Source organism: Acomys russatus, chromosome 29, assembly GCF_903995435.1.
Source record: "Acomys russatus chromosome 29, mAcoRus1.1, whole genome shotgun sequence".
Classification (NCBI taxonomy): domain Eukaryota; kingdom Metazoa; phylum Chordata; class Mammalia; order Rodentia; family Muridae; genus Acomys; species Acomys russatus.
This window is the reverse complement of record NC_067165.1, coordinates 14,031,523-14,051,914: the sequence shown is the minus strand read 5'-3', so window position 1 is coordinate 14,051,914 and position 20,392 is coordinate 14,031,523. Positions and strand designations below refer to the sequence as shown.

Sequence of the window (20,392 nt, the reverse complement as noted above, 5' to 3'; positions counted from 1 at the left end):
TTTAGCTGAAACAATATATCAAGTGAGATATGGATATATACATTTTGGGCACACCTGGTATTTGGTTGGTTTTGTTTTTCTAGACAGAGTTTCTCTGTGTACTCCTGGCTGTCCTGGATCTAGCTCTGTAGACCAGGCTCACCTTGAACTCAGATCCTCTTGCCACTGCCTCCTGAGTGCTGGGATTAAAGGCTGGTACATCAGGCTCCCCCCGCCCCTCCCTTTGCCTTGTTGTAGACCTTGGCTTCCAAACTCTAGATTCTGCCTTCTCCCTAGTGCTGGGATTGTAGACTTTGGGTCTCCTTCTGGCTTCCCCGGGTTCTTTTTTATACGGAAGAGATTTTATTCATGCTTGTACTTCATTGAAATAACTATTTTAGTGGCAGTTTCCTTAATTTTGTTCCCTTAACTGCTTTAGATTTTCATCCAAACAAATCAACCTCAAAAAGAAGAAGAAGAAGAAGAAGAAGAAGAAGAAGAAGAAGAAGAAGAAGAAGAAGAAGAAGAAGAAGAAGAAGAAAGAGAAGAAGAAGAAGAAGAAGAAGAAGAAGAAGAAGAAGAAGAAGAAGAAGAAGAAGAAGAAAAATGGCTTCTGAATCGGAAACTTTGAACCCCAGTGCTCGGATCATGACCTTTTACCCCACCATGGAAGAGTTCCGAAACTTCAGCAGGTACATCGCCTACATTGAATCCCAAGGAGCTCATCGAGCCGGGCTAGCCAAGGTAAGGAGCAGGGCTGCCAACCTGCTTAGGCAGCCTGGAGTCTCTCTGCTGTCCGCACGCCCCTCCCCGACCCCCAGGGTTTCTCTGTAGCCTCGGCTCTTCTGGAATTCTCTTTGTAGACCAGGCTGGCCTCAAACTCCACAAGATCTGCCTGCCTCTGCCTCCTTAGTGCTGGGATTAAAGGTGTGTGCCACCACGCCTGCCTACTTCTGGTCTTTATAATTGGAAATTAGTTTCTGGTTTATAGTTACTTTCTCTCTTTGCATTGAATAAATTGTTTCTCCTCTTCCCCAACCAAATCATTTTTTTCACACATCCTGTCGCAATCATGTTTCCTGAGTCCCTAAAGATGAAACGGATGATATGTGTGTGTGTGTGTGTGTGTGTGTGTGTGTGTGTGTGTGTGTATGTATGTATGTGTGTGTGTGTATATATATATATATTTATTTTATTTTATTTTATTATTTTTTTTCCCTAAATAAAGACCAAACGAAGTTTTCTTGAGAAGGTGTAGCTGATCCTTGCTAAGAGCGTGCACAGTGGACTAGGAAAGGGAAGAAGACAGCCAGTGTCTCCATGCCAGGCCTCGGGCTAGGGGCTTTAATGGATGGTACCTGCCACCGGGGCTCCTCCACTTACCCTGCTCTCACTTCAGTCTCGGGGTGCACTTGATAGAGTTCCGCTTCCCTCGGGGACTTTCTTCAAGGGAGACAGTGCACTGGCCAGACCACATTAGTATTCTGGTCTCTGTAGTTTGAATTTGGCTTTTGGTTTGTACTTCTTTTCTCCCTCCACACTGAATTAAGGCCATCCTCCCCACCCCTAGTCAAATCAGCCCTTCATATATTCAGTCATAGTCGAGGTTTGCTTAGTGCCCCGTGGTAAAGAGGTGGCATTTCTGTAAGAAGTGGATGCAGAAGACTTAGTCTGAACCAAGAGGAGACGTTCTGCTTCCGATTTTAATTCTCTGCTGTATTTATGTATCCACTTTTGGTTTTTCATTTTTATGGTACTGAAGATTCAATTTGTTTAGTGTCTTCTACCTATGAGTTGTTTTCCTTTTTGTTTGTTTTTTAGAGATGGTTTCTTTTTCTTTTTTTTGTTTTTGTTTTTTGAGACAGGGTTTCTCTGTGGAGCCCTGGCTGTCCTATTCTGTAGACCAGGCTGGCCTTGAACTCTGAGATCTGTCTGCCTCTGCCTCTCGAGTGCTGGGATTAAAGATGTGCATCACCATGCTGTTTTTCCAGCTCTTACTTTTTGGATATGGGGGAAAATACATATATACATACACAAAAAACAAGAACTTCAGCCATGAAGCTGAGGACTAGCCTTGGACATTGGTGACTTCTGTGAGGCTCTTGTCAGTGGTCAAGTGGAAATGGCTCCTTCTAGGTCCAAATAGTTGTTAGGACCCTCAGGGTACGCAGGGTAGCTTTTCAGTACATGGTGGTGATGGTGGGGTTTAAATTGACATACTTTATAGATTTTATTAAAGGCTGTTTATATTTCTATGATGCATATCCGTTATTTTCATTCATAAAAGTCATGTTAATTACTGTTTTCTTGGTTTAGAACAGGGTCTCACTGGTAGCCTAGGCTAGCTTAGAGTGGACTAGGTAGTTATGTTGGTTTCAAACAGGAGACAGCCTGGAGTACTAGGAGGACTGTTATCAGCCAGCACATCTGTTTCTGCTGCTTTGTTTAGTAAAGAGCCCCAGGGCTGTTCAAGAATCAGCGCCTCAGCCGAGAAGGCCCCTAAGTTTACAAGTAGTGTTTTGCTTAGGTCACCGAGATTATAGGAGGTCAGTGTTAGCTTGACAGTGTGATTTCCTGGGTTTGGAGGAACATAGGTAAATCAGAGTTACTTTCCTAAAGTGAGCAGCTCATTTGGATGGTGGCTTATATACTTGCTGGATTCTGGCTTGCTGGTTTATCATCTGCCTCCATCTCTTCTGGTCCCTGTAGGTTGTTCCTCCCAAAGAGTGGAAGCCACGGACATCCTATGACGATATTGATGATCTGGTCATCCCTGCACCCATCCAGCAGCTGGTGACTGGGCAGTCTGGTCTCTTCACGCAGTACAACATCCAGAAAAAAGCCATGACTGTTCGTGAGTTCCGCAAGACCGCCAATAGTGACAAGTGAGTGGGGACGCTTCTGGAGTTTTTCATTTTGCTCTGCTTTGTTTCTGAGAGTTTTGCTGTGCAGCCTAGGCTGCTCTCATCCTCCCAATACAGCAGGCAGTGAGCTCGCGCTCGGGGCTCAGTGAATGGAAATCCCCTTTCCCCCTCTCTCAACATCTAGGCCTAGAATTGCTTCTTTTAAAAAGTTTTTCAACTTGATTTAGTTTTGAGGCAGGGTCTCACCATGTAGCCCTGGCTAGCCCGGAGCTGGATATGTAAACCAGGCTGTCTTTGTCAAAGAGCTACTCCTGTCACTGCTTCTCAGTACTGGGATTAAAGGTGGGTGCCACCATGTTTGGCCATTTTAATTTGATTTACATGTAGGTATGTGTGGGCACATGCATGCCAAACATGAATGTAGAGGCCGGAGGGCAACTTTCTGAAGTCTGTTTCTTCCCTCCACCTTTACGTGGAGGTTATAGGAACCAAACTCAGGCCATCAGGCTTGTCAAAAAAGTACTTTTACCCACTGGGCTGTAGACCAGGCTGGCCTCAAAATCACAGAGATCTGTTTGCTTCTACCTCCTGAGTGCTGGGATTAAAGGCATGCCCCTCCATGCCTGGCCTCATGTTCTTTAAAAAAAAAAAATGTACACACACACACACACACACACAGAGTTTATTGTGGGAGTATGTGAACATGGATGTCATGGCAGTTGTGCAGAAATCAAAAAAACAACTCTGAGAGTCACTTCTCTCTGCCGTAGGGGTCCCAGGGGAGGTTGTCACTTTTGCCTGCTGTGGCATCTTGCCGGCCCTTGTCCTTATATAAAGTGATCCTGCTGCTTTCCTACTGCTAGCAGTAATTAAAAGAAAATTATTTTAGTGTGTAATGTTTCATCTGCATGTATGTCTGTGCAGCACTTGTGTGCCTCGTGTGTATGGAGGCCAGAAAAGATGTTGGCTCCCCTGGAACTGGAGTTACAGAAAGTTGTGAGCCACTATTCAGGTGCTGGGCATTTATCCCAGGTCCTCTGCAAGAGCAACAAGTCCTTTTAACCATGACTCCATTTCTCTGCTACCAGTATTTTGTTTTGTTTTTCAAGACAGGGTTTCTCTGTGTAGCCTTGGCTGTCCTGGACTCACTTTGTAGACCAGGCTGGCCTTGAACTCACAGAGATCCGCCTGCCTCTGCCTCCTAAGTGCTGGGATTAAAGGCATGCACCACCACTGCCTGGCTAGTTTTGTTTTGTTTTGTTTTGTTTTTTGGCGGGGCGGGTGGTGGTGGTGGTAAAGATTTATTTTATTTTACCAGTATAGTGCCACGCCTTTAGCCTGAGGCAGACACAGGCAAGTCTCTGTGAGTTTGAGGTCACACTGGTCGATATAGCAAATTCAGGCCAGCCTGAATGTCTCATTCATCTAAAAATTAAAAAAAAATTTGTGTGTGTATCCACACTAGCACATAGCTACTCTCAAGGTGTCAAGACGCATCCTGTGGAACTGGAGAGCCAGGCAGTGTAGGCCATCCAACTGGGAACTGCACTCAACTCCTCAGCAAAATCAGTAAGCCCTTTAGCTGCAGAGCCAGGTCTTTGGGCCCAGTGGGAATAGATTTAGGTTTTGTTGCTATTTTTTAAAATAAAAAAATTGTTGGTGTTGATAGTACCCAAGGTCTCTTGTACAGACACATGGTGCATTTTTGACTCTGGAAAATTGCATAGTTATGGAGGAGAAAGTTGGAGGTGAGGCAAAAGGAGCTTGCTGTGGATTTATCTATTCCACCTGCTTGTTGGGAAGTGGCTGTGGTCATTTCATTCCCCTTCTGTCTGTCGTATGCAACCAGCATGTCTCATGCTGTCTAGGCACTCACAAAATACGAATGAGTAATTCCCAAGACGGTGTCTCTGTCTGCTAGGCTCCTGCTGTGGTCTCTTCCCAGTGTCTCTGCTTGCTCTGTCGTTTGCAGCCATTTTTTCCCTTCGCTGGTTTTTTTTTTTTTTTGGTTTTTCGAGACAGGGTTTCTCTGTGTAGCCTTGGCCATCCTGGACTCACTTTGTAGACCAGGCTGGCCTCGAACTCACAGCGATCCACCTGCCTCTGCCTCCCGAGTGCTGGGATTAAAGGCATGCGCCACCACGCCCGGCTCCCTTCGCTGTTTTTAAGATTTAGCTCTCATCTCATTCACACACAGTCCAGAGAATAAGGTATTTGTTTGTTTCTTGCATTGCACTTTGCTCTCTTAATAATTCTCGAATCTTCTCCCTTCCCACTTTGCTCCTCATCCTTGAGGATCCATGGGGGATTCCGTCCTTTTCCCTTTCTTCCGTCTCTGGGACTTGCTCTCCCACCTGTCTTGGTTTTAGCCTGGCAGTTGGAACTGCACCTCCGCTGAGCAAGCCCAGCCGTGAGGCTTGCGTTTCCATCTTCACACCTGGGCATGCTCAGTGTACTTTACCATCAGCCTCCCTCCCACCTCACGCGTCTTCTACTTTCTGCCTTTTCATTTTACTTGTCACAATATTAATTGAGATCTTACAGGTTTGTTGCTAACTCAGATGACTGCGTTGCTGGCCAGCGAGTGAGTGTAAGCACAAAGCTCTGTGAGTGAAGTCTGAGCCATCATTCATGTCTGCTCAGCTGTGCCCAGGGCCGAGCTTACCCATCTGCTTTCCACGGGGGCCCAGCAAGGCTTTGTCCTCCTCTCTGTCGTCTCTTTAAAACAAAACAAAGCAGAACTTGCATGTGTGTCTGGAAGAAATCGTTACCTGGTGTATGTGCGTGCACCACATGCCTGTGGATGCCAGAAGAGGCCGTCAGAATGCTTGGGACTAGAGTTAGAGGCAGCTGTGAGCCACCATGTGGATGCTGGGAAGCTAATCCGAGCCCTCTGTAAGAGCAGCCAGTGCGCCTTAGATATCCAGCCATGTCTCCAGCTCCCGTCACTTCTGCTTGTCAGCACATGTTAATTTTTCTTTTTCTTTTTTCTTTTTTTGGTCTTTCGAGACAGGGTTCCTTCTGTAGCCCTGGCTGTCCTGGAACTCAAGCTGTAGACCAGGCTGACCTTGAACCCACAGAGATCAACCTGCCTCTGCTTCCCAAGTGCTGGGATTAAAGGTGTGCGCCACCATGCCTGGCTTAGTTTTTCTTTTTGTTTTTCTTCATGTAATATTATGTCAAATTACCCAGTTTATTCCCTTCACCCTGGTATACTTATTATTATTATTATTATCTTTAATTTTACTTAGAGATACTGTGTGTGCCTGTGCATGCGTGTGTGTGTGTGTGTGTGTGTGTGTGTGTGTGTGTGTGTGTGTGTGTGTGTGTGTATGTGTGTGTGTGTGTCCTCATGCAAGCCTTATTCCCACCCACCACCCTGATATATAAAAAGCTTTCTTGCCCCTGCTTTCTGTTGTTGCCTAGTATTTTCCTCAAATACTGTTTTCACCCCATTAATTATCTGTTGAGTGTTAGTCTGAGCGGATGCTGGGAATAGAGCAGTGACTAGTGAGCTGCTGCGATCAGCTTTCTTGCCCTTAGTGCAGGGGTACTGGCGCTGTTCCACGGCCTCTGCTCTTTACATCCCGGAGGGTTGGTTCTGGGTGTGGCTGGACTTGTGTCTTTGTAAGCCTGTCCTCTCACGTCACTGTAGCATCTGCAGGGCGCAACAGCCTCTCCAGAGACGGGAGGGCGTCATGTCCCTAAGGGAGAGTGGGCTCACATCTGTGCCTGTGACGTTTCCCAGGCTTCCTCCTGTCCATGGCTTCCCTAGGGAGGTGCTGTGTAGTACATCTGCCTGGAATTCACTGTGTAACCCAGGTAACCCAGGCTGGCTCCGACTCACGTGGTGATTCTGTCTTACCTCCTGAGCGTGCAGGTGGGGACTATGTTAGGACTTAGGAGGCCAAGATTGTTTGCTTGTTTATAAAGCAGAACAAATACAGATTTATTAAAGAAAAGTGAAAGAAAAAAAAACTCTTTAGGGTGCGAGGTTCAAAGGGAGGAATTTTTTTTTTAAGTTTTAAATTTTTTTGTTTTTGTTTTTTCGAGATAGAGTTTCTCTATGTAGCCTTGGTTGTCCTGGACTCACTCAGTAGACCAGGCTGGCCTCTGCCTCCCCAGTGCTGGGATTAAAGGCATGCGCCACCACAGCCGGTTAAGTTTTAAATGTTTTATTTTCTGTGTAAGGAAGTTTGCCTGCATGTTCACTTGTATACCAGGTGCTCAAAGTGCTAGCCAAGGCCGGAAGAGGGGATCAGATCCCCAGGCACTGGAGTTAAAGATGGTTGTGAGCCACCATGTAGGTGCTGGGAATCAGGAAGAATGAGCACCACCCTTAACCACTTACCTCCTCAGCAATGGTTTTCTCAAACAATTTTATTTATCACTTTTGTTTTGTGTGTGGGGGACAGGAGGGGGGATTGCATGTACCAGGGCCCATGTGTGGTGGTCAGAGGACTGCACTGTGGAGGGCAGTTTTATCTTTCTACCTTTATGTAGAATCTGGGAGTTGACTTAGGTTTGCACAGCAAGACCCTTTCTCATTAAGTCTTGTGGTCAGCCTTCTGGTTGGTGGTTTTTTTTAAAGTGTACTTTATTTTTATTTAGTGTGCGTCTGTGTGGTTATGTGCACATGAGTGCTGGAAACTGCTGAGGCCAGGTCTCTTGGAACTAGAGTTACAGGCAGCTGTGAGTTGCCCAGTACGAGTGCTGGGGATGGAAGTCAGGTCCTCTACAAGGGCAATACTTGTTCCTTACTGTGGAGCCATCTCTCCAGCCCTTGTTGGTTTAGTTTTGTCTTGTTGTTTTTGAAACAGTGTCTCACATAGCCTAGGATGACCTTGCCCTGATTCTTTGCCTCTACCTCCCAGGTCCTGGGGTTGCAGGCATGTTCAGCCATGCCTGGTTTGGACCCCAGAGCTTTTTGCATGCCAGGCAAGTACTGTTAACACATTCTTGGCCTTGTGTATTGTTGTCCCCGGAATAGCGGCTTGTGTTGTTTGTGGTTCGTAATACCTAGTAAGAGTCTTCTTCTGGTGTGGTGGTTACTTTTCTGTTGCTGTGATAAAGCACCATGACCAAGGCAACGTGTGAAGGAAGCGTTTAATTGGGCTTACAGCTTCAGAGGGTTAGAGTCCATGGGAGCGGAGTGAAGGCATGGTGGCAGGAGAGCAGAGCTCACATCTCAAGTGGCAAAGGGGACAGCACACTGAGGCAGGGCCAGAGGCCTTTGGAACCTTAGAGCTTTCCCCCAGGGACACTCTCCTCCAATAAGGTCACCCGTCCTACTCCTTCCCGGTCTGTGGGGGCCGTTCTCATTCAAGCCACGCCATCTGTAAACGGCTAACACCTTCCTTTTACTTTTGGAAGGTACTGTACCCCACGCTACAGCGAATTTGAAGAACTGGAGCGTAAATACTGGAAGAACCTCACCTTCAATCCGCCCATCTACGGGGCAGATGTGAATGGTACTCTCTACGAAAAGGTGAGCCCACTGAGAGCCCTGCAGCTTTCACCTGGCACACAGTAGGTGCTTAAGGGCTGAATGGGCCGATGAAGGAACAGATGCTCTCCCACTGGTGTGCCGTTGGCAGCTCTGCATGTGACTGAGTTTTGTGTCTCCCACGCTGCATGTGAACTGGGTGCTGTGGTGTCCTTTTCAGGGCTGTGTATGCAGTCTGTGGGTGGTAGATGATGAGTTCTTGAAAGGGTGGGGCAGATGACAGAAAATGAGGCGCCGGGAGCGGGAGCAGCGTGGCTGCTGCAGGAGGAAGCTCCCTGACTAATGAAAGGGTGGGGGTTTACGAAGAGAAGTGCGTTTGGGCCTCAGAGCTCTCTAGTGGGATGCACCAGGGGCTATTTTAATAGCTTTTACTGCCTTGGGAGCTAGTGCTTTTTTTTTGGGGCTAAGAAATTGCCTTTCTATGGTAGAGGGGGAAATATTTGGGTCTGTTTTTAGGTGAATAAAAAGACCTACAACGCTTTTCAGGGATTAGCTCTCAATTTTTTTTGTTGTTGTTGTTAAAGATTATTCATAGATACACAGTTTTTTTGCCTGCATGTATACACCAGAAGAGGGCACCAGATCTCATTTATAGATGGTTGTGAGCCACCATGTGGTTGCTGGGAATTGAGCTCAGGACTTTTGGAAGAGTAGCCAGTGCTCTTAACCTCTGAGCCATCTCTCCAGCCCCTCAGATTGGTTTGAATATTGTCATAAACTATTGAGAGTGAAGAGTTTAGAAAGTGAATTCTGAGTTTGTTGATGTCATTTTTGGTGGTGGGAAGTCACAGGTAGAAGCATGGGTGACAGGATGGTGAAGGAAAAGGTCCAGAAAGCAAGAAGTGGGCTCCATGGTCCGTAAGGAAGGCCACACAGGGGGGCGGAGGGTGAGAGTCTCTAGAAGGTGACATGTCGGCTCTGAGTACCTGAGATGGCGGTAGGAAAGCAGGGCACCGCTATCCAGAGCTCGCTTAGAAGAGAGCCCTGCATGGCTAACCATTAGATCCTAGGGAAGGGGCATGCTGTGCTCAGAGGGGGATGTGTGACAGCCAGTTCTCTCCCCCCACCATGTGGGTTCTGAGCACTGAGCCCAGGCCTCGGGCCAGTGCTGTCACCTGCTACGCCATTTTCTTGGCCCTTTCTTAAATATTTTTAAATTTTACTTTAAAACTTGTCAACTTTTTAAAAAAATAATATTTATTTATTATTATTACAATGTATTTATTATTTATACAGTATTCTGCCCGCATGTGTGCCTGCCCGCCAGATCTCATGAACCACCATGTGGTTGCTGGGAATTGAACTTGGGACCTTTAGAAGGGCAAACAGCGCTCTTAACCTCTGAGCCATCTCTCTAGCCCCATCAACTTTTTATTTTCTAATTTTACCTACATGCCTTCCATCTATGTGTCTGTCTGACATCCTTTTTTCCCTTCCTTTCCTTTTTGAGACAGGGTCTCATTGTGTAGACCTGGCTGTCCAGAACTTGCTATGTAGGCCAGACTGGTCTCGAACTCACAGAGATCCACCTGCCTCTGACTCTCAGATGCAGAATTTAAAGGTGTGTGCTTCCATGCCTGGCTGTTTATGTATTTGGGATGTTGTGGATTTGATGGGCTGCATTTTAGTTAGCAGTGACAGCTTACCTGAGGCCCCTGTACTGAAGTGTGTGCCCTGGCCTGCTGTTTCTTTGGCAGCACGTTGATGAGTGGAATATTGGCCGGCTGAGGACCATCCTGGATCTTGTGGAAAAGGAGAGTGGGATCACCATTGAAGGGGTGAACACCCCCTACCTGTACTTCGGCATGTGGAAAACATCGTTTGCCTGGCACACGGAGGACATGGACCTCTACAGCATCAACTACCTGCACTTTGGAGAGCCAAAGTCTTGGTAAAGTCAGCCTGCACTTAGCTCCGCCCTTCCGGCAGCCCAGGGCTTGTATGTGGGAAGGGCAGATTCTGGGTACCAGGTTTGCCACGGAGCTGGCATTCTGCTGGCCCAGAATGCCTTTGAGTAGCAAGTTTTATTTTTGTTGTCCTTTGTTGTTTGAGACAGGGTCTCAACCCTGTAGCCCAGGTTAGCCCTAATCTTGAGACCCGTAGGCTTCAGCTTCCCAAAAGCTGGAATTAATATGCGTGTCCCTCCATGCATGGCTGCGTACAGGGCCTTAGAGAGCAGAGTCCTCCACGCCTGCGCACGGAGACACCCGTCACATGGTGGAGTTACTCCAAGCTGTGGGGCTTCCAGGCTGGCTGATGCCTTCTGAGCCTCTCTTCTCAGGAGGCCTGTGTAGCCCTGGCTATTCTGGAACTCACTCTGTAGTCCAGGCTGGCCCCGAACTCTAAATATTCACCTGCTTCTGCCTCCTGTTGGTTGGGATCTCAGACAGGTGTCACCATGCCCAGTTCCTGGGGCATTTCTTAAAGACCAGCTGTTCGTGTGCTAAATGTACTCTTCAGATGTGGGGGAGATTCCTTGACCTGGTGGGAAGGTGACTGGGTGCGCAGCAGATGAGGCTGTGCTGGACTCGGACATGTTCCTGCTTCCTGTGTGAGGGGAGACAAAAATTGCTTCAGTGCGGTCTCTGTGGACTGCCCCATCTCTCAGTCTCAGCCTTTTAGTGGAGGCTATGCCTGTGACAACAGTGAGCAACACGTGGGGGCCACTCAACCCACAGATGGGAAGCTGGTCAGGACACACGAGGAAGTGGAACGGTGCAGGGCTGTGAAGGAAGCTCCGGGAAGGTGCACATAGGCGGGCGCACAGGCGGGCTGGAGGCTTTAGGAGATGAAAAGCAAGGCTGAGACCTGCAAAGTAGGAGAGCTGTGCGGGATGGTGGCAGCATGGGGGCGGGTGTGAGGGACACACTTCCCGGGCCTGAGCTGCATGTGCAGGCCTCTTGGATTGACAGGGCACGTGCTTAGAGGCCCACCAGTGCCCTGTCCAGACGGGGCCAGTCCTGAGTCAGTGCTACCAGGGCCACACCGGTGTTCCACCATACCAAACTGAAATAGTCTTTAGTATAAGGTAGTTGAACATAAAGCCTAACAGTTTTGTAGACGTTTTCATAGGCTCAGGTATTCTTGCTTCCTTTGTTTTTCCATAAAGAGCATCCCTCGTGATACCTAGACACCGGACTGTGTGGAGGAGTAATCTATTGGGTAGTCAGGAGAGCTTTCATGGTAGAAAAGTGCAGTCAGCAGTATTGGCCCAAGTCTCAGAGTGTCAGAGCTTTGGCCACCTTGTTTCCTGTTCTTCCAGCCTCTCCCTCCATCAGGCCTTTGCCAGCCTTCCAGGAGCGTTATGAAAACCTTCCCAGTAATGTAGTGCCCCCTCCCCAACAAGACTTTGTGTTCTGTAAGCTCTTAGTCAGTAAATGTCTTATTAAGTGAGAATATAGTAGAATTCTTAAATCTGTGTAGGCTCGCTACTCCTTTGTCTTAAACTATCTCATTTCCATAGATTGTTTTTTAGCACCCTTTTTCTATATAGCTCAGGCTGGCCTTGAATTCTTTATCCTGTCTCAGCCTTCCTAGGTTTGCTTTGTCCTAGATGTTTTTAGGAAATTCAATTTTTAAGCCTGGTGTGGTGGAATACACCTTTAATCCCAGCACCAGAGAGGCAGAGAGACTGGCAGATCTCTGCGAATACGAGGCCAGCCTGGTCTACATCGTGAGTTCCAGGCAAGACCATGCCGTATAGTGAGCCCCTGTCTTAACCTCAGCTCCCCATGCCCCACAGTATAGTTTGAGCTCGCACATAGTGACAACATATTTATGAGCAGTGGTGACATATTTCAGTACATGTATGTGATGTGCAATCAGGTTGGGGTATTTGGCGTACCCATCACCTCAGATGTTTGTTAGGATGTGCCTCACCTCCTTCCTGGTGTCTGATGTTATCATGTGGTTGCAGGTACTCTGTCCCACCTGAGCATGGGAAACGCCTGGAGCGGCTCGCCAAAGGTACCGTGTCCCCTCCAGCTACAGGGTCACTTTCTCCCAGGCCAGCTCCCTTCACTGAAGTGTTCATTCTCTGTGGTCATATGGCTTGTGACCTGTCACAGGCCTGCAGGTGTGGTGGGATGTGTGAGCTCAGTTGCCAGATGGCACACCTTAGTGGGATGGGAGCAGTCTGAGCCTTTCCTGCTCTGTCTGCGAAGAGACTTGGTCATTTTCCCAACTTTTTCTGTCTCCATCCCTCTGAACTAGGAAGCGACTTGCTCAGCTTCTTCTTCTAAGATCCAAATGTGAAAGCCCGGATTTAGTTACTCTGTGTGTGTGTGTGTGTGTGTGTGTGTGTGTGTGTGTGTGTGTGTGTGTGTGTGTAGGTTCCTTTAAGTGGACTTTGATAAGCTTGTGGTCTAGAGTCTTTCCTATTTCAAGAGATCTTGGGTAGATGGAACTGTAGATGAGCTACCTGCGAAAGGCTGGGGGGTCCAGGCTCACCCTTCAGGGCCTGGAGAAGATCCTCAGTAGTTCTCAGCTCTGTGAGACCAGAGGAGCTTGAGTCTGATTGCCCAGGTAATGCCTCACTTGGGAGAGCTGGAGGCTCACCAGAGGGCTCAGACTTCTTGCACCTGGAGCAGCATTAGCACCACTTTTTTTTTTTCTTCCCCAGACATGGTGGCTCAGCCAAACTACAACAGTGACAATGCCCCCCTCCCCGCAACATTTGTGTTTCTTTTACTATAATTGTAATTTGCGTGCTTGAGTGTCTGTCTGTGTTTGTGAGTACTATTTAAGAGAACAGAGGGTGTTGGATTCCTTGAGCTGGACTTACAGGTAGTTAGTTGTAAGCTGCCCCGCCACAGGTGCTGGGAACCAAACTCGGGCCCTCTGGAAGAGCAGTAAGTGCCCTTAACTGTTGTTCAGCCTCTCCAGCCCCTCTTAGCATCATTTTGGTGACTGTCCTTGTCACCCCTGAGATCTGCAGATGGGAAGTGACCGTAGGATCACAGAGCTTGTGTAGAACCTCGTTAACTCAGACCTACCATCCTTTCAAACAGGCTTTTTCCCAGGAAGTGCTCAAAGCTGTGAGGCTTTTCTCCGCCACAAGATGACCTTGATTTCTCCACTAATGCTGAAGAAGTACGGCATTCCCTTTGACAAGGTGAGCGAGCTGTGGTCCCCACACAAGCACCCCTTCTGCTCTTTGTTGGACAGAGTTTTGCCCAGTTTATTGTTCCTGTCTCTAGCGTGGAGTTTGACAACAGGTGCCTAATGTGCTCTCCTGGCGCTGAGGGCGCGTTGGCTTCCACACGGGATTAATTTGGAGGCTTGGTTAATTAGTCTCTTAGCATGGGAGTGATGTATTAAAAGACAGTTGAAGGCCTGGCGGGTTTGACCTACCCTTGGTTGATGGGCTAAGGGATGGCAAAGAAGCCCAGTTCTGTGCTAGGCCTCTGCCAGCTGTGGCAGCTGCTTCAAGGCTGCTCTTCTTCAGGTGACCCAAGAAGCTGGAGAGTTTATGATCACTTTTCCATATGGTTACCATGCTGGCTTCAACCACGGCTTCAACTGTGCCGAGTCTACCAATTTTGCTACCCGTCGGTGGATTGAGTATGGCAAACAAGCTGTCCTGGTAAGCTGTCTTCATTTCTTCTGTAACGCCACGGGCAGAAGTGTCTGGTTGAGGAAATTCTTGTCAGAACATTTATTGAGCTGTTGGAATCTGTTTTTTTTTTTGGTTTTTTTTTTTTTTTCCGAGACAGGGTTTCTCTGTGTAGCCTTGGCTGTCCTGGACTAACTTTGCAGACCAGGCCAGCCTCGAACTCACAGCGATCCGTCTGCCTCTGCCTCCCAAGTGCTGGGATTAAAGGCGTGCGCCACCACCGCCCGGCACGAGCTGTTGGAATCTGAAACAGTGGCTGGGAATAAGTGAGAGTTATTGTGTGTCCGTAAAGGCCTTTTGTTTTTTTGTTGTTGTTGTCCTGTAACTCACTCTGTATGCCAGGGTGGCCTTGAACTCTCAGAGAGCCTCCTGCTTCGGCCTCCCAAGTGCTGAGATTAAAGTTATGAGCCACCACTACCCTGTGTTTTTGTTTTGTCTTTTGAGACAGAGTCTTACTCTGTAGCTTCTAGGGTAGCCCAGGCTAGCCTCAAAGTTTTAGATCTAGGTATTACATGTCACTATTTGCAGCTTGCTTTTATTTTTATTTTTATTTATTTATTTATTTTGAGACAGAGTTTCCCTGTTTTATTTAGCCCTGGCTGTCCTGGACTTGCTTTGTAGATCAAGCTGGCCTGAAACTCACAGAGATCCACTTGCCTCTGCTTCCTGAGTGCTGGGATTAAAGGCGTGCACTACCACGCTCAGCTGCTTAAGAAATTAAAAAAAAAAAAATTTTTAGTAGGCTAGATAAGGCATTTGTTTGTTTGAATAGCCCTGGCTGTCCTGGAACTAGCTCTATAGACCAGGCTAGACTTGAAGTCATAGAAAACTGCCTGCCTCTGCCTCCCAAGTGCTGGGATTAAGGGTGTGTGCCATTGGTTCCACCAGGCTGGGGCTCTGCTTCTTAAAATGTGGATCTTCTGGTGGCCAGGGCACTTGAACTTGGCTCTAAGTAGAGCCTCTGTCATGTTCCTTATCCTGTAGCTCGGTGTGAATGGGCGTGATGACCTGACTAATGTAAAACCAGACCTACTTGCCATGGGGCTCCATAGAGGTACCCTGTCTCCGGAGGACCCATCAAGGGCCTGCATTAGGTACAGCTTTGAATTAAAAAATGTGAACAGCCTCCCAAGGTCCTCTAGGGTAACCCATATAGGAGGCTGCCATTTGTAACCACTGTATACCAGGACCTGGTTAACTTAATTAGCTGAAACATGTGTCTTCCTAACTGGAACCGAGGATTGATCCTAGGGTATTTTACATGTTGGGTAAGTGCTTACCACTGAGCTATATCCTCAGCCTTTTTTTTTTTTTTTTTTTTTTTTTTTTTCTCCGTGTAGACCAGGCTGGCTTCAAACTCACAGAGATCCATCTGCCTCTGCCGCTGCCTCCCAAGTCAAGTGCTGGGATTAAACATGTATGCCACCGCACTTGGCTTTGCCTTTTTTAAAAAAAATTAATTGATTAATTAATTCAAAATATTTTATTTATTTTTATGTGCATTGGTGTTTTGCCCGCATGTGGCAGTGTTCTTGCAGGAAAGATATGGTGAAGATCTCCATGGATGTGTTTGTGAGAAGGTTCCAGCCAGAGCGCTACAAACTTTGGAAAGCTGGGAAGGACAGCACAGCTATTGACCACACCCTGCCCACACCAGAAGCAGCGGAGTTTCTGAAGGACAGTGGCCTAACCTCAGGAGCTGGGGATGAGGAGTGCCCAGAGGAGGACACGGAAGGGGCCGAGCAGGGCGAGGAGGGAGATATGAAGAGAAGGTACTGGGCGGGCTCGTGGGCTTGGCTGTGGGGGGAGGAGGCGGTTCTCACGGTGTGTTAGGTTGTTTGCGCTGCACACAGGCAGGCCTAGGAAAGGGCTCTGGAAGCCACAGTACTGCTGACCCCAGCAGCTTCCTGCTCAGGAGTGCGGGTAGTGAGCTTGTGCTGTACCCAGTTTCCCCCAGCATCACCACATAAGTGGTTTTTGGACAAACTGTGACTTACTGCTCAGGCAGAGTAAGGACTTGCACCTGGTTTCATCTGGGTCTGAGCCAGAGGATCTGTACACACTGAGGGAAGATGGGAGGGATGTGGGGCTGCCTGGTGTAGGCCGGGTGCCCCGTGTCCATCCTCATAGTAGATGTCCACGGTGGGCAGCAGTGTCTGCTGGGTGGGGAGGCGTTCAGGCAGGCCTGGCCATTTGCTTTGGGTTGTGTGTGGGCACGTACGTATAGTGCATTTTGGTGAATGGCGAATAGGTGAACATATGGGCTCTTAGAGGGTTGGCTTTCTCTTTGCAGCCTGGCCAAGCACCGAATAGGGACAAAGAGACACCGAGTCTGTCTTGAAATACCACAGGAAGTGAGTCAGAGCGAGCTCTTCCCCAAGGAAGAACTGAGTTCTGGACAGTATGAGATGACAGAATGCCAGGTGAGACCCACCCACAGCTCCGTGCGGCAAGTTGAGGACAGCCTTCCCTTCCCAGGTAAGCTGACTGCTGGTTTATCCACAGCCCTAACTGACACCTGTTTTTTTAGGGGGTCAGTGCTGTATTGAGTTGTGGGGTCAGAGGAAACAAGTGCAAGAGCCTGGTCTGTGGACTGCAGAAGCAGTGTGCTCGGGGACATGTAGGGCAGCCAGCACAGGAAAGGCTCAGGGAAACACCGCAGACCAAACACCTTCCTTCCGAGAAGGTGATTTAGGAACAGAGGGTGGGCGGATGGAGCAGGGTATCTCAGTGAGGAAGAGCCAGGCAAGGCCTGGTGATGGGAAACACCGTCTCCTGGAGCCTGTGGTGATTTCCCTGAATGTGATATAGGTCAGGAAGGATGGACCAGTGTGTGGCCTGGCTGGATAAGAGGGCGAGATGATGTAGGGATGCTGCCATTTTATTTATTATCTACCCTATTTTTTAAAAACTTTATTTATGGGGCCAGGTAATCCAAGCACTTGGCAGGCAGTGGATCTCTGAGAGCTTGAGGCCAGCCTAGATTATATACTGAGTTCCAGGCCACTCAGGGCTACACAATGAGAAACTCTCAAAAAAACAAAAGAAAGTTTTAATTACGTATAACTGTACCTGTTGGAGGAGTACAGTGTCTCATCAGATCAGGGTACCCGCCATTGTAGCGTTTATTTACTTAGAGGCTGAGGCCCGAAGCATATCATAAAAGACAATGTGTTTTGGAACAGCTACTCAGATAGCTTCAAGTCTGGCTTTATTAGGGACAGGTTTATCTTGGACTTGAAGAAATCTGTTTAGTATACTAAGCATACATCTGATGGCTGGATAACATTGTGGACATGTGCTTTAGGGCTTGGATAGCTCTTAGCAGATTTCCTTTTAACTTTGGCAGCCAGGCTTCTGCTGCCTGAGGGAGCGAATGGCAGCAACCACTTGCTCATAACCCTGTCATGTGTGAGTTGTAACACCTTACACCCGGGACTTGCATCTAAGACCCCTGAAAATAAATGGTAGGAACGTCACATAGCAGGGAGAGGAAATAATTGGGGGTCTTAGAGGCTGAGGAGTTAGTCCTGGTCACACAGTGGCCTCGTCAGTGAGGAGTGAGATTTGAAGCCAGTTCTCACTTAGAGCCCATGTTAGTTGTCATCCGCTGTCTTACTTTCATCAAGGTTCCCGCCGGGTTCTGTCAGTGTGCACCTGTGTTTCAGATTACTCTGACCCCACTGAGGTCAAATTTGAAGAGCTGAAGAACGTCAAGCTAGAAGAGGAGGATGAGGATGAGGAGCCCGAGGCGGGCGCGCTGGACCTCTCTGTGAACCCTGCATCCCTAGGAGGACGCCTTGTCTTCTCGGGTCCCCAAAAGAAATCCTCTTCCAGCCTGGGTTCCCGTTTATCCCAAGATTCGGTTTCTTCAGATTCCGAAACCAGCGAGTCTGTCTCTTGCCAAGGCCAAGAGAAAACAGGAGTCCTCACCGTGCACAGCTACGCCAGAGAGGACGGCAGGGCCACCACGGGACAGCCGGGTGTGAAGAAGAAGCACAGCGCCCCGCGAAGCATCAGCGAGCAGGAGCTGGCCGAGGTAGAGGCTCTGTGCGGCAGTGTGGGGTGCCACGGCCCTGCAAGGGCCTGTGAGGGGGAAGGCGCTGCAGGTTTGTGGGAGGGCAGGAGAGAGGCTCCCTCTGCCTCTCATCTTGCAGCCACCACCTGCGTTCGTTGTGTCAGAGTGTCAAGTGGCATTTCCTGTCTTCCAGTTTGCTCTTTCCAGGCTCTTCCTTTTTCTCCGTGTGATCTGAGGACCACATCTCAGCTGCAGCAGCAGCAGGGACGGTGCAGCCTGGTTAGAGTCACCCATGTGGTGGTAGCCCCTCTCCTGACCTAGAGACAGAAAGGTTTGAACGGCAGTGGTTGTAGCCCAGATGTTTTGAGGGTTGAGATGAGAAGAGACCCCGTGGTCAAGGCAGCTCTTATAAGTACTTGTAAGAGATAGCAAATACTTAAGAACACTTATAAGAAAGTGCATTTAATTGTGGGCTGGCTTACAGTGTCAGAGGCTTAGTCCTTCACCGTCACAGTGGGAAGCATGGCAGCAGGCGTGGCTGACGTGGCGAAGTAGTTGAGCTTCGCCCTGATCTGCAGGCAGAAAGGAGGCAGCTGGGCTTGGCTGAGGCTTTTGAAACTTCAAAGCCTACCCTCAGTGACACACTTCTACCAGTAAGGCCGCACACCCCCAATCCTTTCAAATAGTGGCTCTCCCTGGTGAATATGCGTTCAAATATATGAGCCTGTAAGGGACATTTTTAGTTAAACTACCACACTTTTTCTTTTGTTTTTGTTTTTGGTTTTGGTTTTTTGAGACAGGGTCTCACTATGTTAGCTTTGGCTGCCCTGGACTCACTTTATAGATCAGGCTGGCCTTGAACTCACAAAGATCCGCCTGCCTCTGCCTCCCGAGTGCTGGGATCAAAGGCGTGCGCCACCACCGCCCGGCTCACACTTTCTCCTTAGGAATTTTCACTGTTCTGTGGAATCCTAGCTTGTCACTGACAGATCATCCTTTTGGAGGCCAGGACAAATTCCGAAAGCTGTAAATGGAGATGTGTTTGTCCAGGCTTCCTCCTAGTCCCCACTGTCACCAGAAGCTGACGTTTCTTCCTTTTATATGTCGTGGCTTCTGTCAGGTCAGCCATGTGGAGAAGGATGTGAATTGGCTGCAGCTGGCTCACTTTACCCACATAACCTTCTTCCTGGCTTCACAGGTCACAGTCAGGGTTAGTGAGGGAGCTGGGCATGGTGGCGCTCATCCGTAGTCCCAGCAGTTGGGAGGTGGAGGTAGGGTCAGGAGTTCATAGTCATCCTTGGCTACAGAATGAGTGTGAGATCAGCTTGGGGCCGTAGTAGACCCTGTCTTTAAAAACAATACAAAGGTCCCGGAGAGATTGGTTCATAGGTGAAGCAGCCTGCCAACAGGCCTGTTGCCCCGAATTCTGTTTCTGAACCCACATGGTAGGAGAGATCCGACCCCCAAAGTTGTTTCTGACCTCCACATGTGTGCTATGGACCCCGAGTGTCTACTCCCCCTTACCTCTACTTCTGTCGTTGCTCTGAGACAATTCCTACTGTTTGGCCCTGGCTGGCCTTGAACTCTCAGAGATCTACGTGCCTTTCTTTTTCTCCTTCATATTGTTTGGTTGGGTGTCTTTGAAAAACAGGAATGTTTCGTGAGTTTGCTGCCATCCTGGCAGATGGGCCAACTTGACCTTCAGTATACGGCCCAGTGTTAGTAGACACACTGCTGTGGTGTGCCTCGTCTTCGCTTATCCTGTGTCCAGGTTTCCATAATGTTGCCTTTCACCCCTATTTAAAGTTCCTTCACCCCTTATCTTAAAAAAAAAAAAAAAAAAGGAAAACCAAAAACGTATGCACCCTGTTAGGGTAGAGTCTCTTGCTACTGCTCTGTGTGTTCCAGGCTACGTGGCCTGAGAACTTGCCGGTAGTCAGCCACTGCCTCCATCTTGCCTTAGGGATGCTGGGATCACAGATGCTGGCCGCCGCATCTGGCTTTTCCTATGGGTTACAGGGATGGGCCTCATCTGGTGTGTGGCAAGTGCTTTTGCCTGGTGAATCATCTCACTGGTCACGGATCTTGCTCTGACATGTCCAGGCTGGCATTAACTTCTCGGCTCCATGAGCCCTGCTTCAGCCTCCTGCATGGCACCCCTTCTTTCCGAAACTCCGCAAATCTTCTCATTACGTTTCTCAATAAGTTGCCTAGGCTGACCTGCACCTCACTATGTAGCCTTGATCTAAAGCTCCTCTGCCCCCGGCTTCGCAGGTGCTGGGGCTGTAGCTAGCACCATAGCCCATACCTCTTGTTTTTTTTTTTTTTTAAAGGAACACTTCTTTTTTTTTTTTAAAGACTTATTTATTATTATTATTTATTATTATGTATACAGTGCTCTGCAGGCCAGA

At 48.4% G+C, this 20,392-nt stretch overlaps 1 protein-coding gene across 1 annotated transcript in view; it reads left to right on the top strand.

Moving 5' to 3' along the window:
* Positions 1–500: 500 nt before the first annotated feature.
* Kdm4a (lysine demethylase 4A) overlaps positions 501–20,392 on the top strand; it is a 48,663-nt gene continuing 28,771 nt past the window's right edge. The window contains exons 1-10 of the mRNA XM_051170951.1: positions 501–723; positions 2,689–2,864; positions 8,217–8,331; positions 10,047–10,240; positions 12,266–12,315; positions 13,359–13,462; positions 13,796–13,933; positions 15,491–15,735; positions 16,257–16,441; positions 17,632–18,002. Coding sequence (XP_051026908.1) covers positions 586–723; positions 2,689–2,864; positions 8,217–8,331; positions 10,047–10,240; positions 12,266–12,315; positions 13,359–13,462; positions 13,796–13,933; positions 15,491–15,735; positions 16,257–16,441; positions 17,632–18,002 — 1,716 coding nt within the window. The 5' untranslated portion in view covers positions 501–585. The remainder of the gene's footprint in view (positions 724–2,688; positions 2,865–8,216; positions 8,332–10,046; positions 10,241–12,265; positions 12,316–13,358; positions 13,463–13,795; positions 13,934–15,490; positions 15,736–16,256; positions 16,442–17,631; positions 18,003–20,392) is intronic.